The 27,489-nt window shown below is 38.1% G+C and overlaps 1 protein-coding gene across 3 annotated transcripts in view; it reads left to right on the top strand.

Moving 5' to 3' along the window:
* Positions 1-27,489, top strand: part of ABCB11 (ATP binding cassette subfamily B member 11) — an 81,159-nt gene that overhangs the window by 16,861 nt on the left and 36,809 nt on the right. Inside the window, exons 5-16 of one of the 3 annotated variants that reach the window (XM_058549197.1) lie at positions 2,203-2,290; positions 3,710-3,843; positions 5,510-5,681; positions 9,032-9,156; positions 10,722-10,896; positions 16,597-16,710; positions 18,797-18,907; positions 20,907-21,032; positions 22,472-22,675; positions 24,257-24,427; positions 24,938-25,139; positions 26,024-26,093. In XM_058549197.1, coding sequence (XP_058405180.1) covers positions 2,203-2,290; positions 3,710-3,843; positions 5,510-5,681; positions 9,032-9,156; positions 10,722-10,896; positions 16,597-16,710; positions 18,797-18,907; positions 20,907-21,032; positions 22,472-22,675; positions 24,257-24,427; positions 24,938-25,139; positions 26,024-26,093 — 1,692 coding nt within the window. Of the gene's footprint in view, positions 1-2,202; positions 2,291-3,709; positions 3,844-5,509; positions 5,682-9,031; positions 9,157-10,721; positions 10,897-16,596; positions 16,711-18,796; positions 18,908-20,906; positions 21,033-22,471; positions 22,676-24,256; positions 24,428-24,937; positions 25,146-26,017; positions 26,094-27,489 lie in introns of all 3 variants that reach the window. The other 2 variants (XM_058549195.1, XM_058549196.1) reach the window with 2 other exon arrangements.

Below are 27,489 nucleotides of genomic sequence, written 5' to 3'. Positions count from 1 at the left end.
TTACGATGCATTTGTTTTTCATAAAAAGCAAGGTAAGAATCCTCATATCTTAATTTGTGAAATATCTTTTACCATTTCCCTCTAATCGTCATCTCTCTCCCATCTTCTCTCTTCAGTAAATGAGTCAGGAGAATCTTAATTTATTCAAGTAGATGTATGTCAATTTTGCTGTTAAAAAGAAAAGCACCCATTTTATCGTCCAAATCACCTGCACACTTTATAGAATCCTTTCTAGGATTTTATAATCACAAGAGCTTTCCACCATGCAGATGATGAAGAGTTTGATATGCAGTAAAGAACCAAGCCAGCCTGCTCTTTTCCTTCATATCAGTTTTTTGATAGGTTTGTCCTGTTGTCCCAGAAATATTCTCAAGTAGTCTAATAACTTCTTCCCAGAATAAAATAGAAATGAGTTAATCATTCATCTCTGGGGTGCCTCAAGAGTGAAAAGAATCATACACTACATATGTCCTTATCCGCATATCCAGTAATGATATAATTCTCCTTAACTTTTCTCCAGTAAATCCTGGAGCTGGGTCAGTGCCCAGGACTCGCACTCTGCGTAGGTTTGTTCATAACTGGCAGCTGCATTTTTCATGACAAGCGCTCTATCATCTCTGCTTGGAGTGTCTGAAGAATGAAGGCACCGCAGGAAATCTAAGTAAAATTTGTTGACAAATGTTCATAGTTTTCCCTTTTGGGACATCAAATTTCATTTCAAAAACAGAAGACAGGATGGGCTCATTTATACATTGGAAGGCTTTACTCAGAATACTACATTATACACTCTGTACAAAGATAGCTTTTATAAGAGCCTCTGATTGTGGATATTTATAGATAAGTGTATGGTTTCCTAGGTCTTGTTCATTCTCTGAGTTCCCCTGAATCATCATGAAAGACTGGGAATGTGGTGAACACAGACATATTAGCTGGTTTGGAGACTGTCAGAGAGGTTGACCAAGGCAATTATTTCCTTTCCTCATTAGTATTTTGAAAGCCAAAGCAAAAATCAAGAAACATTTATTGAGTACCTACCGTATGTAAGGTATTGTACCAGGCTTGAGGCAGTGTGAGCAAGCAGCTTAAACCCAGCCCTTGCCCTCAAGTAGCTTGCACTTTACTAGCAAGACAAGCATAAATATACTCAATATAAATATATTCAATAGAGATGTTGAATAATAGTGCAAGATGGCAATAAAATCTGTCTTGGAACAATAGTTTGTTCTGTATTATACTTCAATACTTGGTTGAGTTCAACAGAGGAGAGAACAATTCAAGCTTGGGTGACAAGGTAAGGCCTGAGAGCAGAACGCATGTAGGATGAGAGCATCTATGCTAAGGAGGCTGCTGTCCGATTTGCTAAAGAAATGGACTCTATAACATTTAGCTTGTCCCTGAGGATCAGAATTCTCATCCATCAATATGTTAGTTTTCCAAATATAAAATTCCTTATTTCTTGAAAGCAATTTCAGAATAATTCCTCCCCTCCCTGCCTCCGCCAATCCCAAACCCTGGGCCGCAGTGTGATAGTTGTGCTAGAAAAAGGCTGTAGAGCTTTCCTGCTAGTCCGCTAGTCCCCACAAGTTCTCTGGCTTCAACCTTAGAAATTGTCCTGGAGAATGAAGCCTAATGGCCTGTAGTTGCAGAAAGACTGGGCTGATAAAGTGCTTTTCTCTCTCTCTGGGAAGATGACACACGTTTCTCACAGTGTCGCTCCGAGATGGAGGAGTTGAAAAGCTGGCTTAGATTCCTAGAGGAGGTAACAGTAAGTGTCCTTATTTACAGCACACACCTCTCTACCAGTCTTTTCAGACACCTGTCTGTCTTTTTAATACCTTTCTCTAGCTATGATTGCTCTAGCACTGTGTAACAAGCATGAGTGAAAGGGGCCTCAGTGGACAGAGGACTGGGCTGCCATCTAGGGTCCCCTGGTTTCCAACAACCACCAATTAATTATTTCACAACCCTAGCATCTCTGCCTACAAAAATGAAGGGGGTAAGCATCTTTCCTGTGATTGGTACCACAAGGTCCATTTAGGGATTTGGTTGGATTGATTATAGTTCTACATAGATAAAATGCTTTACCCATAGTTAATAGAAATACATAATACATATATTTTGAATTCCTCTGTACTCATAAATGTAATCTTTGGTAGCTTGATCCTACTTGTGAGTCTTAACATTTTTTTCCGTCTTTTGAAGGTTGCTGAACATTGAAAGTGAAATGATCAAATTTGCCGGTTACTATGCTGGAGTCGCTGTTGCCGTCCTTATCACAGCATATATTCAAGTTAGTAGCACCTCCATTTTGTTTACAGATCAACATCTGGGTTCAAAGACACTACAAGGAAACGCAAAGTGTACTCTTGAACTTTTAAGTTATTCAAATGCCCTAAGGACTACAAAAGTCCTAAAACGAAAGTTTTATTTCAGGGGGAACATGAGACAACGGGAAAGATTCTTCCTCTCAGTTGGGGAGGAGGATACACGCAGTTGTCTAGCGAGATGGAGAAGAGACTTTTAGTTTCAATGTCCTGTCCTCTCCTGCCCTCCCAACTTCATCCTCTCCTCTAAACTCAGAAATAGACAGTCATGGGTGTGTTTGTAGAGGGAGAGTGGGAAGCCTGGAGAAAGTCGGGCATGGGGAGTTGGAGGAAACTTTACTTTCTTTTTCTTTCGTCGCTAAAGTCTCACCAAACGTTGCTCGAGTCCAAGGCAAATTCTATAAACTGAATCTAGAGCATATTCTAGATTTAAGCCATGGAAAGGCTTGGAGTTACTTAACCCTTATTAAGGAAGAAAAATATTTCATCTTCTGCCTTCTTCTGTAGAAAAAATAATGAATCCTCCCACCTCTATTCATTCAAGAATTCCAGGAAGTTAGTGTTAGTTGTAAAGAGAAATGAATCCATTTTTCCCGTTCTGACACTGGGAGTTCTTTTAATGACAGGCTTATTTTGCTTGGTTGGGGGCACTATCAGCAGATTCCCTGCTTATATTATAATTTTCGTCTTACTTTCTCTGAAAATCATTGTCCAACAGCCTGAAAATGATGCATGAATACTTGTTGGCAGGCCTCTCAGTGGAAAAATTCACTCAGAAGTGGCAAGGAAAAATAGTGATTTAAGAACAATAATCGACTTTCGGCTCTGTGAGCCTCATTTTACACACGAGGAAAGTGAAGCTCAATCAAGTTAAGTCTAAAAGTGTCAGAGCTGAATTCAAACCCAAATCTTCTGGCTTCCCTGTTCACAGTTATTCTGCTCACCTCCACTTTTGGCAGCAAATGCCGGAGCTCACACCTTAGATCACAAGAAGAGGCGTTTTGTGAATTACTTTCCTCCTTCTCACAACTGTTACTGAAGAGTATTTTCTTCTGCAAAGAGAAGAAGGAATTTAAGAATATATATATTTTTTTTGTGAGGAAGATCAGCCCTGTGCTAACATCTGCTAATCCTCCTCTTTTTTTGTTTTTGCTGAGGAAGACTGGCCCTGGGCTAACATCCGTGCCCATCTTCCTCCACTTTACATGGGACACTGCCACAGCACGGCTTGCCAAGCGGTGCATCGGTGCACGCCCAGGATCCAAACCAGCGAACCCCCGGCCTTCGCAGTGGAGTATGCGCACCCAACCGCTTGCGCCACCGGGCCGGCCTCTACGAATATTTTTAACATCGTGATGCTAAACATTCCTTTGCTCCATTTCCAGATATGCTTTTGGGTAATTGCTGCAGCTCATCAGACACAGAAAATCAGAAAACTTTACTTTAGGAGAATAATGAGAATGGAAATAGGATGGTTCGACTGCAATTCAGTGGGAGAGCTGAACACAAGATTTTCTGAGTAAGTAGCTGGTAGGATGTTTTAATGTATGTGTGATTTTTTGATAATTCAATCATTGTTTCTAAATTAAATAACAATTGGAAACACGTTTTCAGTTATTTTTGATATGTTTTGTCTCTTAAGTTGGACTGTTGTTAAGTAGCATGGTTTTTTCATAGGTAATATCTTATCAAATGTGATCCTTAAAAAATTGAAAGCCAGGATACTACAATTCAGTTTGTAGGCCCTTGATCAAAACATTAGAAATGAAGTATTGTAGAAGAGAGTTAAAAGAAGTAGGGTTATTTGGCTTCAAAAGGAGAAATTGAGACATGTCACAATCTGTGTATCTATAAGGAAAACAAAACAATTAAAAGTAGTTATCTTGCTTTGTCTGTTGAGGCAATTTCTGCACACAAAAACAAAGTCCAAAAAATAAAAAATAGTTTGATAAATATTTAAGCTAGAAACTGGACTTAAATCCAGTTTACACCTAAATACTAGTTTGGGTCATTAATAGCGCTCCCTCGCCCCCAGTGATTCTGAATGAGCTCTGAGTAGTTAGAACCAGTTGAAACCTATTGAATTGAACTTTGAAGTCCCATGAAAGACAGTGTGTAGTGAAGACAAAAGCAGACTGAATATGTGGACTCCTGGATTTCAGCACTCATTCTGCCTCTTACTTTCTATGACCTTGAACAGGTACTCAACCTTGCCAGAATACAATTGTCTGATCTCTAGGTGATGTCTTAGGTCCTTTGCTGCTATCAAGTCCCAAGCCCTGTTTGCTCCATCTGGGCAAGAGATTATGAGAATGTTCCCAGGAATAAGAATTTAATGTAACTATATTCAACCAATATGCAAGGCATAAAGATAGACCACAGAACTCCTGATCTCGAGGAACTTACAGTGTAGAAAGAGGTGCAAGTAAATAAATAAATAATCAGAGCTAACACATATTAATTAATTACTATATGCTAGGCACTGCTACATGCTTTACATGTATTAACTAATTTAATCCTCATTACTACTGATTGACGTAGGTTCTGTTATTATCCCCATTTTACAGATGAGGCAACTGAGGCACAGAAAGGTTAAGTAACTTGCCCACAAAGAGCTTGTGTTCAAATTCAGAGTCTGGCTCCAGAGTCTGTGCTCTTAACCACTAGTCTATACTGCCTATAAGCAGAATGCAGTAATTTATACATACACATACGCACACACATATACAGATTTATTACATTGCTATGGAAACACAGGGATAAAGATATTACTTCTTTCTGGGGGATTATATAAGGTTTAATGAATTAAGTGGTATGAGAGTAGAACCTTGAGGCTGAAAGGATTTAGCAGGTATAAAGGAGGAAAGACTTTTAGGACCGACCAAGGATATTAGCTATAAGAAAGAACAAGACAAATAAGATGGTTTCCAAAAGACTTTGCCAGCGTTGAATGGACACTAGTTGGGAAAGCTGAGTTAAAGACAAACTTACTTGACTGTGAAGGGAGAGGCTTGATAGGATCCCAAGTTGCAGCAAATTTTCCAAGATGTGAGAGTTGTTATGTTTCCCAAGGGTAATGGGGTACAGAGATGAGAGTGTTTAGAAGGGAAAGACTGAGATTTCTCAGCGAGATAGTTGAACTGATCACATTCAGTTTTAGTGATCAAAGCCTATCTCGTTTCTAGTGATATTAATAAAATCAACGACGCCATTGCCGACCAAACGGCCATCTTCATTCAGCGCATGACCACGAGCATCTGTGGATTTCTGCTGGGATTTTACCAGGGTTGGAAACTGACCTTGGTTATTATGTCCGTCAGCCCTCTCATTGGGATTGGAGCAGCCGTCATTGGTCTGGTAAGAATGTCTTCTCATTTCTCTTCATGGGAAGACATGTGCACTGAAAAACAGCCAAAAATGTGAAGCTTGATTCTCTTCTCCTCAGTATATTTAGTCAACATAATTATGACTATTTTCACTTATTTTGTTTGATTATTCCCCAGTATCAAATAACCTTCCATGGATTAAGGATTAATGATGCTTTAACAATGTCAATATTATTGTATTAATAGCAATAACAGCTGCATTTATTGAGCATCTACTGTTTTGCCAGGCACTATTAGGAGCTTCTTATACATTATCTCTAATCTTTACGACAATCTTATAAAGTATTAACACCATTTTAAATATAAGAAATGGAGGCTTAGAGAGGTAAAGGGACTTGTCTGCGACTGCACAGCTAGCGAATGACACAATAGGATTCAAATTCAAAGAAGTCTGACGCCAAATCCCAACCCACTCTCCAATATGCCTATTGCTTCCCATGGTCTCCCAAGCTCAAATGCTCCCCTCAAAAAGACCCAATAAATGTACCCAGATCAGTGACAAGCACATAAAAGAGATTTCTGCGATCACACTTTGTTCTTCATTCCATCTGATCGGTTTCAGAGAGAGGTTATCTGATCCATTTTCTGCAGTATCCTGGTCATGGTCTCCTTTCTCCAGGTATGCAGGCCAAGACAAACTGTAGGAGTAAGAATTTTGGGTCATCTCAGTTAAAAACACTCCCAAGAATTGAGAAATTATTGTTTCTTACTTTTAGAGCAGCCACATTAGATATCAGGTCATGGGACCAGAGACACTAATAATATGCTGTAAGTGAGAATAGAATTCAAGTGAAAAGCTGCACACACACTCACACATCATTGAGCAACAGGTACAAATCTCCATGATGATATTTTCTAGCAAAATATCCTCTACAATCCACTGGCGATATTACTCCAGTGTTTTTCAGGTAATACAGAGTGACAATAGCAAAGAGCTCCCTCCACTTAACTAGGTCACCACCTCGCTCTGCCACCTAGTTCAAGAAAGATAACATTTAACCCATCAAAACTTTAGTTTCTTCATCTTTAAAATAAAGATAATACCTCCCAAAATCTTTGTGATGATTCAAGGTATAATCCATGTTATGCACTTAGCATGGCATCTGGCATGGAGTTAATTGCTAAAGAGATATTAGCTCTTATTTTTTTCCAATCCACCACATCACAAAAGTTTACAACAGTCTTTCTTACCAAACTCTTTCCAGTTGCATTCTAGGGAAGCCTCAACTTCCACGGAGGAGCTTCCAATCAGGGGTTTTGCAAACATCTGATTCAGCTCCCCACCCCCAAATATATTTAATCTCTTTATTTAAACCCATGATAAACTAATATTCACACTCAAATGGATCATATGTGACATTTAACACCTTGGAAACCAAAAACATAGTCTGGTTAACTTGGTTTTTTTTTTTTTTTTTTTTTAAAGATTTTATTTATTTATTTTTCCCCCAAAGCCCCAGTAGATAGTTGTCTGTCATAGCTGCACATCCTTCTAGTTGCTGTATGTGGGACGGGGCCTCAGCATGGCCAGAGGAGCGGTGCGTGGGTTCACCCCCGGGATCCGAACCCGGGCCACCGGCAGCCGAGCGCACGCACTTAACCGTTAAGCCACGGGGCCAGCCCTGGTTAACTTGGTTTTTTTTTTTTTTTTTTAAAGATTTTATTTATTTATTTATATTCCCCCCTAAAGCCCCAGTAGATAGTTGTCTGTCATAGCTGCACATCCTTCTAGTTGCTGTATGTGGGACGCGGCCTCAGCATGGCCGGAGAAGCCGTGAGTCGGTGCGCGCCCGGGATCTGAACCCGGGCCGCCAGTAGCGGAGCGCACGCACTTAACCGCTAAGCCACGGGGCCGGCCCTGGTTAACTTGGTTTTAAACGGGCTCAGAGCACAGATTTTCTTGTCATCTCAGTGCCCATGTTTCAACTTCTTGCAAATGTGTCGCTGACTTGGAATGCTGTATCTTTGCACTGGTTTTTTCTTGAATTCAAGTCTGTGCGTGTTTGTGTAAAATGATAGAAGCAGATTCTCTTGGCTCAATTCAAAAGCAGGACAAAAAAAAGGGTGGCGGGGTGATATTAGAAGTTGTTGTGGGTTTTGTGTGCCTTTGTCTGACTCTTATCCTTACGATGAGAAACATGAGCAATTGTTAGAGATTTCCCATTATAAATCTTTTAAGCTCCGCATCAGTTTAATTGAAGTATTCTAAGATTATTTAATGTGCCATTACAATAAAAACTGATAACATTCACAACTAATTAATTTTTTCCTTACTATGCTGGCAATACATATTTCAGAAAGAAATTAGAAGAGGATTGTGGTAAAAACTGTAGTGTCACCAAAACACCCACCTTCAAATTTTGATATTGATGAAAATAGCCTCACTTTCCTTATTGTTGCCTTTTCAATTCACAAAATTTATAACGTGGACTTGTGAGATAAGTATGTTGTAATAAAATACAACTTTTACTTATCTTGCATCTTAAAGTTTTGTTTAAGATTTTGTTGGATAAGAGTTTTGCTGCTAAAAGTTTGGAAAAATTCTTGGAGAATAAACTCCCTTAGTCTGGGTATTTTTTAGATTTCTGAGTTACTTGATCTTCCACAATATTTTACTTTTCCCTCTTCTTGTTTCTTAATCTGTGCCAGGGATTTCTTTAGTGGCTAATTTTAACTAGGACTCAAACCAAGTCAAATTTTAGAAAAAATAACGTTTAATATTAAGTGCAATGTCTTTTTATTTCCTTTTGTAAACAGCAAAGCTAGTTAGATAAGCCCCTACAGTTGAGTCGAAATAGTGTAATATTTATCTGAAACTCTCTCCTATGGAAAGGAATTACCTCGGCAGCATCATGCCTTTGCATGCTCAGAATCTCTCTCATTCTATATTCTAACTAATATCATGCCTGCACGGGCCTCCCATCTTTGCCTCCGGTGTTTGTCTGTAAATTGTACCTTGGTCTTTGGCCAATAGCAATGAAACGTACCATGGTTTGATTTGAAAACTTCATTAGTATAATGACTGCAACACTGTAGTCTCACAGAATGCCCTATTTGGGACACACTCTGTGAGAGAGTTTTTGAGGCTGACTTTTAATGGAGTCATTTTGATGTGTCAACAACCAAACACCCATGGATGAGGCTTAACATGAATCAACTTGGACCAAATTCTTTCCTCGGTGAATGCTACTTCAGTGAGAATCTAGTCTTGTGTTAAACCATGCCACGTGTTTACTCTGCTAAATGAATCACTGAGTGATAGGCTGACTTACCTAATTACCTAATGGTCTTCGCATTTTATTTTCTTCTTTTGGATTTTAGAGTGTGTCCAAGTTTACTGACCAGGAATTGAAGGCCTATGCCAAAGCAGGGTCAGTGGCTGATGAAGTCATTTCATCCATGCGAACAGTGGCTGCTTTCGGTGGTGAGAACAAAGAGGTTGAAAGGTTGGTTAATCTAAATGTCTGCCACTTTCCTGAATTTTGTCGGTCCACATACTACCCCGAATCTTCCCCATTTTGTACAAAGTGGCAGATTCACCTTGGTCTGTGGTACCCTGAGGGAGCTTTTGTTCAAGAGGTAGCAAAAAGAGTAATTAGATTGGTCAAAGCATTAAAAGGACTCCCAAGCCTTTAGCTATGTGTTTTTGAAGATGTTGTTGGTGATTTTTAGAAAGCCATCTTAGGTTAGATATTTATTTTAAACTCTGCTGATGTATAGGAACACATACTATACTTCATGCCTGTTTGCTGCCATTAAGGAAAAGCCTACATGATCCAAAATGCAATTCTACACATTTTTATTGAACTTTTTTATTCAATATGTTTTATTCAGCTACTGTACTACATGCTCTTTATAAAGTCTGATAAGATTTCCATTTGATCAAACAAAATTTAGCATTGGTATGTTGTATACAATCCTTCTAGGAGATTAATTCTTAATGAAAATAAAAACTTAAATGACCAAAACAGCACAGTTGTCAAAAATTTGCTTTTGTTTATTCTTCCATTTGTCTAGTATTTATTGAGTGCTTACCATGTGCCAGGTACTGATTTTATAAAATAACCAACTTAATTAAACCCTTATTTCATTTGTTGTAGGTCTAGTCTGATGATGTCATTCTCAACTGCTACCAAATTGACCAAAAAAAAAAGAGAGAATATGATTTACAATCCCTAATTATCCTCTTTTCCTTTTGCTTTTTTGGTTTGTGAAGTTACCTTATTTCTCATAAAAAATTTCGGTAGCATATGTCCTCCACCATGAAAGATATTATCTTTTATTGCTAAGAAAAGAAGCAGTGGAAATGTTTTAAAAATGGTAACAGGACAGACTTTCAGTTTTGTCCTGTGAAATGGTCTCCATGAATTTATTTTTTGAGATGTAGGAAGGCAGTTACAGAATCCTTGAGCTTTAAGACAGTGCCCATTATTAATGGCTAGATCATAGACTTACTGAAGGTTAGTGCTTGGGTTGAATTTCCACATAGTTATCTATGTCCCCTGGCTGTGAACTGGACCAGTCATGCTGCAATATAACATTCTTGGTCACAGGGCAGATGAGTTGGTGCAATGTAGAGGAGTTGGTGCAAACACTAGTTTCAAACCTGGGTGGGGGGATATAGTTGCATCATTTTCCGAGAGAAAGCATGTTATATGACTTAATAAAACAGTAAGCACAAATAGTACTAGATCTTTCATGTCCAAACATTTGTGTTGAAAATTCTTTTCTCTTGGGGCAAAGCTTATCCCACGATTCGTCCAAAAAGTAATTAACTATTAGGCTTTCCTAGGCATAACTTTCTTCAACACGTTTCATTGCCAGATTGAAACAAACTTTGAATAACTACACGGAAGTTATTGTCGTTTTCTTTCCCTAAAGCTGCTCTGTGTTTGGGGTGATTTTGTAATCATTGAGTAAAACCACTACATTGGGGGCAGTTTTAAACATTTTAGTTTGAGCTGCAGCTGCTGCTGCTGCTGAAATAGACTCAAATGTTTTCTCTTCACAGGTATGAGAAAAATCTTGTGTTTGCCCAGCGTTGGGGAATTAGAAAAGGGATAGTGATGGGATTCTTTACTGGATTCATGTGGTGTCTCATCTTCTTGAGTTATGCACTGGCCTTCTGGTATGGCTCCAAACTCGTTCTGGATGATGGAGAATATACAGCAGGAACCCTCGTCCAGGTACTTTGATCTTAATGACCTAGACATAACATTTCCTGCTGGTATCTCAGAAAAGGCCACAGTTAAGGCATTTTGTTTATTCTTTTAGTATCTGAGAGAGGAAAACATCAATGATTTTATGGAGTTCATCTATAGAAACAAGCAATACTTATACATTTTATAGTAAAGGGATGCTGGGCATTTGAATTGATGAGATCAGCGATTTAATGATTTCCAATTAACTGAAGATTTTACAGCTGTAAAACAATAATTTTTCTGAGTTCAAAAGATAATATACATGAAAATGGAAAGTCAGTGACCTCTCAGCTAAAACTTAACAGCTCACGTAGTTGAGCTGAATAATAGTACAAGATATGGACATATTTGTGAAACATAATGAGTTACTAAAATACTAAGCCAATACTATCCTCAACTGAACAGATAATACAAACATATTTTATTGCTCACTTGTGCTATAACCATGCTATAGCTAATGCCATGGCTACTATAATTTTCAGTATGCTCTTAGTTGTTGTTTCAGGAATTAATTACTGAGCATCTACTATATGCCAGGCCCATACAAAGTGCTGGGGATTCAAGAGTGAGCAAAAGAAATGTCATTTTTGCTCTGATGGAACTTATAGTTTGGTTGGGAAGATAAGCAATAATTAACTAATCACATACGTGCGTGATGACAAATGGTAACACATGCTATAAAGTAGGGGACAAGGAACTTGACAGTGAATAGCAGGGTAACCAGGTGTGGCTGGGGTCAGGGAAAGATATTCCTCCTGCTCACTATCCCAAGGCCTTTCCTCCTTAGCTTATGGCCATTCTCATGACAGCTAGACCCTTGTCGTTGTTCAGATTCTCAGCTGAATGGCACTTCCCCAGTCAGGCCTTCCATGCTCATCCAATCTTTCATTCTCTTATATGGCTTGCTGAACTTTTCCTTCAGAGCATTTGAATGAAATTTAACATTTGTGTTTATTTACATTGGTTCCCACCCCGTCCTGCCCTCACACAGTAAGCTCCATGAGGTTAGGGAAGTAAAACATGAAATATATGTTTCATTTGGCCTATTAATTATTTTATTAAGTATATTAACTTAAAAAGCATGGAGATAGGAAGTAGTTTTATATAAGATTCTTAAATAAGATATTTTGGTTCCAGATTCTAGGTAGGACAGGTACCAGTTAAACAGTGAAAAATATCAAAACCTTGTATACCAGAAATTTGCCAGCTGAAAGCCTGCAATTTGAGATCTACTGCTTTAATACAAATACATTTCTAGGGAAAATTGAATGGAAATGGTCAAACTATAATCATTCTAATCCATTGACTTTATTTCATTAAGAGCATGATAATACACTAAGAACAACTTTTTTAAATACAGTTCTTCTTTGCAAGATGAACAACTGGCATCACTTGAACTTTGTTTAAAAAAATTAAGTATGAGGGGCTGGCCTGGTAGCATAGCAGTTAAGTTCACGCACTCTCCTTTGGCGGCATGGGGTTCGTCAATTCAGATCCTGGGCACGGACCTACTCACCGCTCATCAAGGCAAGCTGAGGCAGCGTCCCACATAGAGCAACTAGAAGGATGTACAACTATGACATACAACTATCTACTGGGGCTTTTGAGAGAAAAAAGGAAAAAAGGAGGAAGATTGGCAACAGATGTTAGCTCAGGGCAAATATTCCTCAAAAAATAAATTCTCTAAAAATAAAAAAACTTCTTTAAAAAAAATTAAATATGATAGTACACGTTAAAGTGTTTTGTAAACCTTACAGAGGTAGCATAGATGGAAAGTGTTACTATTATAGTAACTTAACCACTTTCTTAACAACTTTAATGTAGCTTTGCACATTAGAAAAGCCAGTGAAGATACTGCAGGTCTGAAATCTAACTGTAAAGTCCCTTGCCTTTATTGATCTAATGACTCTGGAGAACTTTCAACATTTACCAAACTAGAGATACCAGTAGCTGACTTTAGTCCCAGCTGTTTATATCTGCTCGTTCTGCGAGAGACATGCATTGAGAAAAGACATCCTTCCTTTCATTCTGTGCCTGCAAGGAGAGGACAGAGGTGTGCACGTGCAACAGTTCAGAGGGAAAAATGAATTGGTAAATTGAAACTTAAATAATACGCAATTCCAATTGGAAACACTGAATTAAAAAATCCCTGGGTAACTCTCTCTACCAAGAATCTGATTTTACGGTTCTGTTAAAAGACAGACTGAGGCATATAAAAATGTCTAGGAGTTTATTCGAGCAAAAATAATTCCAATCAGGGAGCGCCAAACCAGAGTGGTTAGAAGGGCTCCACTCATAGGAGCTAGGGGAAAGACATAGAGAAGAGGCAGAAGCAAAGCAAGGAAATGATTTGATTGGCTATTGCTTAAGCGATTGTCTTCTTTAGGAAAGCCTAATTGGCTGTTTGTGATCAATTTTCCTTAGGTTTTGATTTCTTCACCCTGAGGCATTCAGGCTTGGGTTTTGGTTTGCTTATATAGACCCTTAAGGCATTAAAGCCACCTCAGTGTAATGGCCTTCTTGTTTAACTAATTTAACAGTTCTCACCTTCAAGTTTCCTGCCAGTTGGGTTGTGGGCTACTTTATACCTTCCGTAAATGGTTCATTCTCTCAACTGATATTTCTTGAGTACTTACGATGTGCAGACATAGTATGCCATAGTATGTGTCTCTAACATTTTAATTATCAATTACTAACCTCACCTCTCACTCCTAACCTCTTCCTGCAAGCTTCCACTTACACCTTAGAAAATTTTTCTTTGGGAAGATGAGAGACATCCTTTAACAGTATAATCATTGATTGTTCTCTCTCTCTCTCTGTGTCTCTCTATTTCTCTCTCATCTTCCCTCTCTCTCTTTCTCTTGTTCGAACACTCATGCACGTTTTTGTCTGTACTTCTGAGCAGGAAACTATGAAGGTTGCATATGCATGAGCTGAGTTGACCGTTTTTAATCCACTAAACTAATTAACAACTAGGTTAATCTAACACATTTTGTGATGCACAAAATCATTATGGCCGCATGGTAATTGGGCGTAAATGGTAAGTAGTTCACATAAAGACTGTAATTAGTATCATTTGTACACAGACAAAAAAGATGAATGGGAACTGAATGGTGCAGAAGGCTGCTCTTTCATGCCCCTCTTTAGTTTCGGGACCCAATAATAAAAAATCACACCTAGCAGTAATAGAGAGTAGACTGTTCAGGGCGTACAAGTTGTCAAGCGCTGAGTGGGGTATTTAATACAATTACCATATATAATACTCACAACTTCATTCTGTAATTGATGTCATCATACTACCACTTAAAAATGAAACAGAGCCATGTGGTTGAGAAATATGTGCCAAGTGGCATAGAGAGGGATTTGAACTCAGGTCTCTGTGACTCTAGGGCCTGATCCATTAACCACTGTTTTCCTACCTCTGAATCCATCTTCCAAGGGGCCACAGGTCCCCTTTTCTCCAGCACAGCACACCCACAGACAGATTGTCCCCAAGCAGTCTCTCTTGCCCTCCCTCTTCCCACACTACTGTTCACAGGCCTAAAGAGTGTGATATTTGGGGTGAGAACTGAAGGTCTATTGGGATGTGTGCTAGCTACTGTGACGGTATTAGGTATGTGCCTCTGTCCTGTCTCACTCATTCTTCACTTAAGAACTCTGAGAGAGACGTTTGCTTGAGGTAGTGCTTGCAAGGCCAGGCTGAGCAAAGAGTTGACCCCAAACATCAGTTTAGGCCCCTAGTGAATTAGTCTAGAATCTAGACCAGGGGTTAGCAAACTATAGCCCACAAGCCAAATCCAGCCTGCTGTCTGTATTTGTAAATAAAGTGTTACTGGAACACAGCCACAATCATTTCTTTACTGTTGTCTATAGCTGCTTTTGTGCTACATAACAAAATTGAATACCAGTTATTTCAGAGCCCATATGGCCTGAAAAGCCTAAAATATTTACTATCTGGATCTTTACAGAAAATATTTGCTGACCCCTGATCTAGGATGTGGGGAAGACTTTCTTTGCTCAGGTAGGAAGATCTCTGGTGAAGGTGGTCTTAACCAAAATTAGACCACAAGTATTGTTCTGTCTGTTCGTCTTATCACTTCCTAGGTGTAGAATCTCATTTCTTTCATCATCATCATCACTATTATTTATGTGGCTGGCATTCAATTAATCACCTTTACACATATTATCTCATTTAATCCTCATCACAATTTCATGAGGCATATGCTATCATCATCCTTGTGTTACAGATAAAGAAACTGGGGCTTGAAAGATTAATGTGCCCATGGGAGGAATTACCTGCTGTAATTAAGGACAGGAACAAGAAGGGCAGACGAAGAGAAGATGTTTGTCCCCATAGATAGAGTAGGGAATTCAAGGAGAAGGAAAAAGGGGCCTGGCCCATGTCATCCTGATGTGTGGAATGTAAAGGTTACTGGAGAGGGAGGGAGATGACTGGAAGGCTCTGAGAGGCCTCATGGTCAGGCCATAAGGAATAAAGAGAATGGGGAGAGAGTCAGGAGTATTTAGCCCCGATGTGATATAACCAGTGGGAGAATCCAGCTCATGGAAACCACCACAGACTAGGATCATTTGATTACATGGAAACCACCACAGACCAGGATCATTTGATTACGTGGAAACCACCACAGACTAAGATCATTTGGTTACCTGAAAAAGATAACATTCCCACAGAAGCCAACCTTTAGCTCAGCAAATAACTCCAGTCCCCACTAGATGGTAGCCAATGAAACATCCTCCATGGGAGTCATGTGACTAGCACCCATTCTTTGGTTGAAGGGTTGGGGAGAAGGAGTCTTGTGCTCCTCCTAGAGGCCAATCTAAGGAATTGCCTCATTGCCTCTTAATAAACAGAGTGCTATTTGCCAGGAATATCTGGTACTGATTAGGCAGGCTTCCCCTAACTTAGCGAGATGGCTGGGTTGGTGAGTCAAAGGATAGCTTCCCAGCTCTGCACAGGAATCTGGTCACTCCACCTGCATGCAGTCAGCAGCAGATGAGCCTGGGAGCTAGAAAGAGCGTCAGTCAAGAACCTGGGTACAAATACTGCTCTACCACTTAATACATGTTGCGACATAGGGTAAGTTAGGTAACCTCCATACACCTCGGTTTCCTCTTCTATTGTAAGAATTAAATGAAGTAATGCAGGTAAAGCACTTAGGAACATATCTTATTATTATTGTTATTATTATGCTAGTAGTGGTGTAGTGGTAGTAGAGTAGTACCAGATCAGCATTGCATGTACTAGTGTCTCAGACAGTCAAGCTAACGGTAGTGTTTTTATTGTTTTCAGTGACCCTTTAACCAGAAAACCATTATAAGGCTGTTTATGTAACGAATCAAATTATCATCTCACTGTTCTAACCCACTCTATGTCTACAAGCTGCCTTGCTTAGACCTCTTACTCATTTCAAAACATGTTCTTTGTAGAAGAGTGATATTCAGACAAAAATAATGTAGTCTTTTAAATCAGTAGAAAAATTGGAGATGCCTTACAGAACAAAAACTATTCCAGGTGTTTCCAAAGAGCTATTTAGCTTTCAAATTCCCACGCAAGAGTGTTTCTGAGAAATCCCCGAGTTTACATGCATAGTCCAAATGATAGTGAGCACTATTGACGAATTGACAAAAACACATGAAAACGATGTCTATCTCTTTTCATTTCAGATTTTCCTTGGTGTCGTAGTAGGAGCTTTAAATCTTGGCAATATGTCTTCTTGTTTGGAAGCCTTTGCAACTGGACGTGCAGCGGCCACCAGCATTTTTGAAACAATAGACCGGGTATGTAGGAAGTAAAGGCCATTAGCAGGTTGGGGGTGGGGAGAGGAATGAACTCCTGAGGAATTTACCCTCAATGTTAAAAAATATGAGGAGCTATCACAATTCTTAATTCAACAATACTTAATAGGTGCTGTTAGGAGCCAGACTCCATTATGAGTTGGGAGAGCAAGAGTGAAATAGAACAAATAAGGCCCCTGCTCTCATACCATACTGAGAAACAGGCAATAAAGAAGTAGGCACAGTCAAAGAAAGAAAATATTAGACAGTCATAAGTACAATGAAGGAAATAAAATAGGTCAAGGTGACAGTAATTGGGGTGGGGGAAGGAGTCTTTAAATTGAGTGATGGTGACATCATCTTGGAACATGTAATATTTGAGCTGAGAAGCAAAGAAGGGGAATCAGCCATGCAAAGGGGACCTGGGGGGAGGAGTGGTGCAGGGAGGTGAGAGCACGGAGGGTATTCAGAGAAGAGAGACCTCCAGGTTGGAAAAGGGCTTAGTGAGTTCAAGGAACTAAAACAAGGACTAAATTTCAGTTGGTGTGACTGAACAGAGTGAACAAGGGACAGAGGCTGGAGAGATTGGAAGGGGCCAGATCATGCAGGACTTTAAGGCCAGGTTCATAAGATTGGATTATCCTCTAAATGCGACAGAAAGTCTTTACAAGCTTGTAAAGGACCCTGGTAGCCTGGCTGAGATTTTCCTGGTTAATCTATTGCAACACATTGGTGGTCAAGCTAGAGAGTCAAAATCCAAGAACAAAAGGTGGAAGATGGCAATATATTGTTCTTCCTCTCTGAAAAAATGCCCTGGGCTAAGAGTTAGGAGCCCTGGAAATCCAGAGGTGCTTCGTGGGTCCCCTAAACCATAAGTATTTTTTGTTAAACAATGAGGCTATTACCTGCCTGAGAAAACTGCTCATCACTATATCTGTCTTATATTTTGGGGTTTCATATATTGGAGTATAAAGAGGTTGTTGAAAACCACACAGAAATGTTGAGCAATCCAAATTCTACCCCATTTTTAGGGTTCTTATATGCTCAAATAAGATGATGAGTTGAAAACACCCCTGAAGCTTTTTAGAAACAATTAAGACATTTAAACATTATTTTATTATCTTTACTAGAGACCCAAGAAGAAGAAAGTAGATTACACTATAGCCTCAAATAGAGATATGATGACGAATTTCTCTCACTAGTGTGGAAGAGGGAAGAAGCTGACTGTAAAGTGTTCTGGTAGCAGGAGATGGCCCTCACTCTTGTCTGATTAACTGGAATGGTTATGTTCTAGAGGCTCACTACTAACAACAACAGAGGTGAAATTCAGCATATCAGTTGAAAGTTGGTAGTATTTGAAGACACCACTTGAGGATATTCAGTTACTTTTAATCATCATCTACAATAGATACTCAAATGTAGAGTACTACTGGATCCCAGCTTGGTTAACTGGTTGTATGTGGCCTTAAGCAAACTATTGAAGCTCTCTGAGACTCCTCTACTTCCTCAAGCGAAAAAATGTCTAGTTAGGTTAGAGTGACAATTACATAAATCAAGAAAAGCATGTTAAAACACGTTGTACATTGTCTTCCATGATATCTTAATAATATAACAACTCATAATAATATTAATATATTATATACTAATATATTAATTATGTCAATACTATATATTATATTATTATGTAATAATATAATAGTATGTCATAGTATTGTATCAATAAATAATAAAACATTAAATTGCATTTACTAATGTAATAATACTATATATTAATTGACATATTTTATATTAATTATAATTAATCATATTAATTATTTGTGTATGCTTGATTAAATATCAATATATCATATATGTAATGTAATATATTAATGCTATTAATATATAGTAATATATCCCATATTAATATCTCAATAAATGGTATTATTATTATTATTAATAATTATTTAATGTGAAAGTAACTTATCTTTAGCATAGCTCTGAAATGTTTTACCTGGTTATTGTTCTGTTTTATGAGTAAATTCAAACTGAGATGGACAGTAAATACATATAATACATGTAGTTGCTGTATCCCTTTTATATTCCACTCCAGAAACCCATCATCGACTGCATGTCAGAAGATGGTTACAAGTTGGATCGAATTAAGGGTGAAATTGAGTTCCATAATGTGACCTTCTACTATCCTTCCAGACCAGAGGTGAAGGTAAGTGCCAATCTTTTCCCCAGGAACAACGGCATTTTCTTCTTTGATGATTCATTTCCAGAGCCACAAATTACTTGTTTTTCTGAAGCATGACTCAGTTTCCAGGAACAAGGAACAGAAGCATGTTTATCCGGATGTGTCCTCAGGTGTTGTGTCATTTCTCAGGTGACCTACCACAGTCCTTTGTGATAATAATAATGTGCAAATCCCTCTGCCAGGAACGCAGTCTGGCACACATTCAGGTGAAGTCAACTGTGATGCTCTGTTGAAATGAGTGGCAAGTCCTGTCGTTGTAAGCACAAGCTAAATAAACTGCAAGGCAAGCAGAACAATCAAGAAGTACAGCTTTGTCAACCACCTCCTTAGAGACTGCAGAAGGCGGAGCACGCTCAGTGGGTAGGGCCTGAAGTGGCAAAGGAAATGTGCTGTCTTTGTCGTTTTGTACTTCCCGTCTGTACCTTCACAATGGTCACTAGGTCCGTCCTTGGAGGAAAGGTAATCTTGTGATACTATGCTCCCGCGCCTTGTACTAGGTGATTGTCCCAGGCATGTGGTGAAGAAAATGTACAGTTTTCCTGCACCTGCTGAGCAAGTATCTTTCAAGGCAATCACTCTATAGGAAAATTAGGATCTACTCCCCCTGAATGAATTGGCTTTGAAATGAGACTTATTCTTCATTTTTAACAGACTATCTCTAGCCACCCTTTCTTAATAATATTTCTGTTATCCGCACAGAACTAAATCCTATGCAACTTAATTCTGATACTACATGCCTATAATGTAGGTAAATATATATATACACACGCACATATACCGTACATATACATAACATAGGGACATATGTATATTCTGATTACATTTCTAAGGTATCTTTTTGATTAATGTTATATATCACATATGTATGTAAACTTTAAATGTCATAACATATGTAAAAGTGCTTTGTGAAATATAAATCACAAGATAGTAGTCCCTCAGTAAAGACTTTTGAATGGATGGCTAAAAAAGTCCTTTATAATATCTGTTCAGAACCAACTCATAATAGCTGTTCAACAAATACTGGTTGAATTGAAACACATTTATTTCATTTCTGTTTTATCTTCTATTCCCAATACCAAAGTTTGTTTTAGTAAAATCTTCTTACTTAGACCCATAAATATTCTTCATTCATCTCATGAGTATGTATTTAGCTCTGCTAGGCGCTACATTGTACTGGGGCTATAATATAAAAAAGTACACTCGATGCCTGCCTGCCCTGGGGGAGCTTACAGTCCTATACAGTCCAGTGAGTGGAAATGTATTTGCAAGCCTGACTCTCTTGTGTGAAATGAAAGACATGTGAGATTTTGTCACATAGAGGACCCCAAACCACCTTTACATAGTAAGTACAAAAATCACCACTGAAGTGGTGAAAATATCCAACCGATCGTTACGAGTTAGTTTCTTGTTCGTCTAGACTTCTCAGCATTCAGTCCCTGCCTTTAACAGTGCTTTGTAGCTAGCAAACACCACAAACATTTGTCAGGTAAAGTTATTCAAGTAGTATTTTCATACACGACACAAGTATATGACAGCTTAAAATTTGCAAATTGGTTTATTATTAATCTGTGATCAGTAAATTAGTAATATATTTCTGACTAAATGGCTTTCTTCCCTCAACTAATCGAGACAGTCTCCTTGGGGTATCCTAGTATTTCAGAAGTGTTTTAAATTAGATTCTGAAATATACTTTTAAAAGTTAGCATGACTTATTTATTTCAGTAATGTTACAACACAACATTTTATTTGTTGGCTGCAACTATCAGTTAAATAATAACTAATGTGCTAAATACTAAAACCTCATCCTAGGCACTGTTTACTGATTTACTGGTTATTGAAGGATATCGATGGATATCGCTTTGGGGGCATAACCAAATAGATACATGGTGTCTTCACAAAGCATCCTAACTTGTAGCCTAATTGCTGACAATCTGAACATTGTTCTTTTTTTTTTTCTCCATAGATTTTAAATAACCTCAGCATGGTCGTTAAATCAGGGGAAATGACAGCTGTGGTGGGATCCAGTGGAGCTGGGAAAAGCACAACACTACAGCTCATTCAGCGATTCTATGACCCCAGTGAAGGCATGGTGTGTGTCTTCCAGAAACTTTTCAATACATGGAGACAGGAGATTGCAAATGATGATATAGTGGTCAAGCACAAAGGCCTAGCATACACTAAGACCATCCTGACATGTGTAGTTGACTTAATGAGTTTTGACTGAATTGACTGGACTAATTCCCTGCATAGTGGTCATGTTCAGTGAATTACCAACCCATTCACTCAGTGATACAACTGAATGTGCAGATATATTCAAAATGGTATTGCTGCCTCTTCATTGAACTAACATTTCCATTTCTTTCTTCACATTGTGACATAATCATTATTGTTTCCTAAAGTTCTCCAAATGCTAAAGATAGGAAACCTTACATGGCTAGAATTCACAGAAAACAGCTCTTGATTACTACTTGGAGAAGTTAGGTTTAAAAAAATATATACATAATTTCACAAACTATGTGGTCTCTTTTTCCTTGTGTTTATTTGACTATAAACATAGACTGAAACTAAGAAAATAACTATTAATAATTGACATTTATTCATTACATATTATATGTCAAGTACTTTATAAAACTGGTTACTTACTTTCACAATGATCCCCAAAGGTAAATATGCCCATTTTAGAAATGAGGAAGCAGAGAGTAATAGAGAGATTGAGACTTGCCCCAGATTTAAACCCAGGTCTGTTGGATGCCAAAGGCTATGCTCTTTTCACTCTGTCTCAAAATCATTCTTGCCAACATCTCCTTGATGCCTTGAGATAGAATCATTTGACCGTATATTAAATGGCTTCAATGCAACGAGTTTCTGTAATGCACGTACTGTTACACTGACATGGCAGACATAATCGAGTTTTCCTTTTTCACAGATATTTCATTCTCGGATTGGGTATTCTCTACTATATACCACCATAACTACACTCTGACTATATAGAAATCATGGTTTCTTGATGTAAAATTTTCATGTTTTTGCTAATAGTAATTTTTATTTGCTCATGCTGCTTACACTTTCAATTGCTTTTGAACAGCAAAATGTTATTTGATGAATCTGGCCAGAAAGTAAGATTTTACTATAAAACACATACACAAGATAAGGATCATTACTTATTGTCATTGTATCCTTTTGAAGTCCATTTTTGGTCACAAGTCAAAAGATAATAAAAATATTCGAAGTATGGTAAATAACTGACTCTACTATTTAATGAGGAATTGAAACTTTTCCATTCCTGGACCAATAGTATTAAATTAAGTGACCTTTACATCATTTGTGTTTCTGCAATGAATTTTCCTACAGCTATACTTGATTTCAATTATATATTGTCATCCTTATATTAACAACCACAGTACAAGAGGAATAGTTTCTGTTACAATTTTGTCAGTCTCTATTTTTTCTCCCTGTAGGTCAAGTACACCATAGTATTACGATTCAGAAGGGGTCTAAGAGATGTGATGTTCTGCTCTTGTTCTCTAGGTGACTTTGGATGGCCATGACATTCGCTCTCTTAACATTCAGTGGCTTAGAGCTCAGATTGGCATAGTGGAGCAAGAACCCGTTCTGTTTTCCACCACCATTGCAGAGAATATTCGCTATGGCAGAGAAGATGCAACGATGGAAGATATAATCCGAGCTGCCAAGGAAGCCAACGCCTACAACTTCATCATGGACCTGCCACAGGTACCCCTAGCCTCTCATTCCAGAGGGAAACCCAGAAGTCATAGGAGGAAAAAAGTCACACAATAATATGCATTTCTTTTCGTTTGAATCCTAGATCATTAAACTCTTAATGTCGTGTTTTACTTTCATGCCTGGAAATGTACCATGAGTTTTCCCCTTTGTCTGAAAACATGTTGTTACTATATTAAAAATCTAGCAAACTGGGGAACTTTCTTTTAAAAACTCCCTTTGACATATATACAATTTCCTTATTCCATCTATTAAGCATTTTTCTATGCAGATGATAAATTTGTCATGTGGCAGGAACTTGCACAATGTTTTTTTGATGTCTACCATTGTCACTGTTCTTTAATTTTCTTGTGCTTAGGCAGCTAATATTGTGTCCTCAGTACTGCATCCCACATATTAAACAATTCCGCATTTATCTTCATGTTAAACAACAACAACAGAAACCAGCTCCATATACTTATAGCATACTTATATGGACTTTGTGGCCAATGGTCTGCTACATCCAAGAAGAGTTATTATTACTAGTTAACACATATATAGTGCTTACTACGTACCAGGCACTGTCTTAAGCACCTTACATCTATTAACTCATTTAACTGTCACAAGCATCCTGTCAGGCAGCTACTATTATTATCCCTGTCTATAGATGGAGAACTGAGGTTCCCAGGGGTCAAATAACTTGCTCAAGGAAGGAGAGACAAAGTTCACACCCGGGTGGTCTGGCTCCGGAGTCAGTGCTCTAGAACGCTTCCTCTTCGGCCTTCTAAATTACCTGAATAGGATTGCAGCTGTGTGTGATATAGTCTAGTGGTTAAAGCGTATAAAGCTTTAGAATCAGACTGCCTCCATACAAGTCCCAGCTTCTCCACTTGCAAGCTTTATGAACTTGGGCAAGTTACTTTACCCCTTACACCCCAGCATTTCCAATCGAGGAGAACAGCAGTACCTACATCATGGGGCATCTGTGAGGACTAAATGAGATGATATGTGTAAAGAGCTCAGCTCCATGCTTTATACATGGTAGGTGCTCAACTCATGTTGGCTAATAATAAGCAAAATAAGAGTCTGACAACAATGCCTCATTGTGAGATGCCAACGTAATGCTAGACATGCACGATACTCAGCAACTATTTGCTGTAGATGGTAATGATTATAAAGCTAGTGTGAGCTTTTGTTCATGGTATAGAGACAGTGTTAGCATTGCATTTTGCTGTGTTGTCTAGCTAGAGAAAAGAGACAAGGATTTGATACATGCTTTAATCCTTTAATATGGATTTTCGGGACCCTGATCAACTTTTACTTTGGTGGAAACATTTTATTTGTAGCTGAGCTAAAGAGAAACATTTATACAGCCCAGTGAACCTGGGAATGAAAGAATAAATCAATTTCTTTACCTTACACACAAATATCGATTAGACAATAAGCTGTTTCAGGAAAGGGTATTTCTTTCAGTTAAAGTTGGACCTGTGAAAATTCATGCTTGAGGAGGAAGCTAGAAAGGACCTCATAATGGATCAGTGTCAGGAGCCATCAAATTCTTCCTTTTCATTACTGATGTCATCTTCTTCCTAGCAATTCGACACTCTTGTTGGAGAAGGAGGAGGCCAGATGAGTGGCGGCCAGAAACAAAGAGTAGCCATTGCTAGGGCCCTTGTCCGAAACCCCAAGATCCTGCTGTTGGACATGGCCACCTCAGCACTGGACAATGAGAGTGAAGCCATGGTACAAGAGGCATTGAGTAAGGTTTGTTGAAAGTCTGAGTTCACTGTACAGGTCCGTGTGGAAATGCTTGTGCTGCTGTAGGAAACGCAGCTCATTGAGAGAGGAGAGAGAGAGACAGAGAGAGGAGAGAGAAAGAGAGAGAGAAACACTACGTGAGTCAGTGTATCTAATTTGATTGTCTAAAAATTACTGACTGACTACAATGTTCCTCACAGCTGAATAGAAGACAGTATGATGTGCTTCCAAAAGCTGCACATTTAAAATCTTGTTTAGTCTACCTTATAATATGTGATTTAAAATTTTTCCTTTTTTGTTTTTAGCTGTTAATTAATAGCAGAAACTGGACCAATGTGTGATGGTGTTTATGACCATGAGAAAGTGTGCTGGCCTTTTCTAATGTCTACACGGCCTATTTAAGGATTTTCCCAGGGACTGAGGCTCTGACTTACCTGTGGATTCTGAGATGATCCAAATGTCAAAGTTAGCTCTGTCTTATGGTCTCATTTAATGGCTCACTGTACCTTCTTGCAGATTCAGCATGGACACACAATCATTTCAGTCGCTCATCGCCTATCCACAGTCAGAGCCGCAGACGTCATTATTGGATTTGAACATGGTACAGCAGTGGAAAGAGGCACCCATAAAGAATTGTTGGAAAGGAAAGGAGTTTACTTCACTCTAGTGACTTTGCAAAGTCAAGGAGATCAAGCTCTTAATGAAGAGGACGTAAAGGGCAAGTGTCTTTTCCATTATGCTTGTACATTATGCTAAATAGTTAGCATATATAATGCTTTATGGATATCAATGCATTTTAGTATACACTGTCTTGTTTGTTCTCCCCACAGCCCTGGGAGGCATTATATAGACGATAAAGAAAAGAACAGAAACTCAGGAGGTTTAGTTATTGATCAAGTCATAGAGTAAAACCCAGGTCTTCTGTGGAAGAACTTTCAATTCCTTCCCCTTTTCCCCCCTGCACTTTGCAAATAGGAGAGGCTTCCTAGAGTGTCCTGCACACAGTAGGATCTCTCTTCTGATTGGTTGAGTGAATTAGTGACTAAAAAGTTTTATGCTTATTTTCACTGATGTAAATAGATAACTTCTGGCCCTAGTGCACCTTCTCTTTTTCAATCTGAATTTTCACATTTGGTGGTTTATCTCAACCTGTCTTAACCAACCGCTTCAAACTCTCTCTACCATATCATATCTGGATTTGTGAACTCCATTGGGTATGATGACATTGAACATGTGATTTATTCTGAAAAGATTTTTTAAAAATTTGGTGAGTCTATCATTTTTTTCCCACTTCTAGTGGGCTTCCTTTAAGTTTTTTATGATTCATTTAGGCTGCAGCTATGGGATATCTATTTCTGTGCTGACAACACATAGACTATCTACAATTCAAAAGATTCAATCTTGCTGAGTATTTTGAAATTTTTTGTTAGAATGTGCTAGACAAGTGCTGAGTTTCATTTACTGCACTAAAGTTAATAGAATGTTTTAGCATCAGACATAGTAACAATATGCTAGGCAAGCATAGTAAATAATTTTATTGTTATATGGTTCTGCTTATTGTATACACTAAGGAATCACTTGTGTTGTGTTGAACAGGAAAAGACGAAACTGAAGGTGCCTTACTTGAGAGAAAACAGACCTTTAGCAGAGGGAGCTACCAGGCTAGTTTAAGGTAAGCTCAAGCCATGGAGCAGGTTTTAAAGTTTTCAATTATTCCTAGGAGCCCTCTGCAGCTATGATCCTCAGGCAATATCTCAGGTACCACAAGGAGAGCCCAGGTCTAGTGTAACACGAACACGTAAATGAATCCTTGGTTACTATACTGACATTTCTGTCTCCAGTTCATGGAGATTTTTTATTTGAACTTTATTGGGGATGGGGTCATGATAGAGATGCTCTATAGTTAAAATGCTGTTTATTGAGCTTAGAAAGGAAAATTTTTTAAAAATTCTGTGTTGAGTCTTGTCCCCAAAGCTACCTGTGGTATGAAGCACTGTCTTATATGAAGGTCAAGTTCACATCTTTAGCTCCATTCTTTAACCTACTGAGCTGGAATAGATTTACAACATATTTCTAATGTATTTTCTGATGCTTAAAGAGAATTTTCCTAAACATGAACCATTTGTTTTTTTGTGGATCAATATGTGAGTATTCACTTTCAAAACACACTTTTGGCCTATGCTATGGCAAGACTGTAACTTTTAGTCTTCCATCCTGGTTTAAGAGTTTCAATAAAATAGTTCCTTCAATGTTAAAAGTTTGTGTATTTAGAGGAATTCTTAATACACAGGAGAAGTTGTCTGTATTTGTGAAAATGTTATTCAAGATTTTTGTTTCATGTTAGGAGACTATTGGTAAGCAATGGGCTGACAGCATATTTCTCTACCATTGTCCTTACCTTTTCTAGGACATTTAATTCAAGGCTGTGCTCTGAGCAAAGGCTCAGTTGTAGGACTTGCTCATTCAAGATAGTGAATTGTTCATTGAAAAATGGTTAAAAAGGTTTAAAATAAAACATTCATGCAACAGCTCCAAGTAGTTCAAACACAGATTTATTTATTTTTAATATTCAAAGAATAATTTACTGAGTTTATGCTTAGGGTTCTTTATTTTTCCTTTTGAGACCAGGTCTATTCAGAAAATTTTCAAGAAATGCTAGTTTTAATTAATTTATTGAATTTGGAAAATAATAAAGCAATAGCTTCAAGTTACTCTATAAAGTAAAAGCTATAAAAATTGCCTAAGAAACTGGCAATTGCCTAATAATATTGCCAATTTTTATAGACATCTTGCATTACATTTAATCTTGTTTTTCTGACTGGAATAAAAAAAATTAAATTATAAGGGCCATTAGAATCAGAACCTGAAGATACCAGCTAACTTCTTAAACACAGAGAATGACTCAGCATCTCTTTTTATCACTAGGTTAAAGATTGCGAAGAGGACGTGTATCTCATGGTCTGTCAACAAGAAAATAAATAATTTCTTAACTTTTCAGATGAACAAAATTCTCCCTGTTCTAAGTATTTTACTTACAGTTCATTATTAGGACCAGATAACCATTTTTA

Source organism: Diceros bicornis, chromosome 10 (assembly GCF_020826845.1).
Source record: "Diceros bicornis minor isolate mBicDic1 chromosome 10, mDicBic1.mat.cur, whole genome shotgun sequence".
NCBI lineage: Eukaryota > Metazoa > Chordata > Mammalia > Perissodactyla > Rhinocerotidae > Diceros > Diceros bicornis.
The sequence above is the reverse complement of the archived record's forward strand: the minus strand, read 5'-3'. Positions and strand labels throughout refer to the sequence as shown.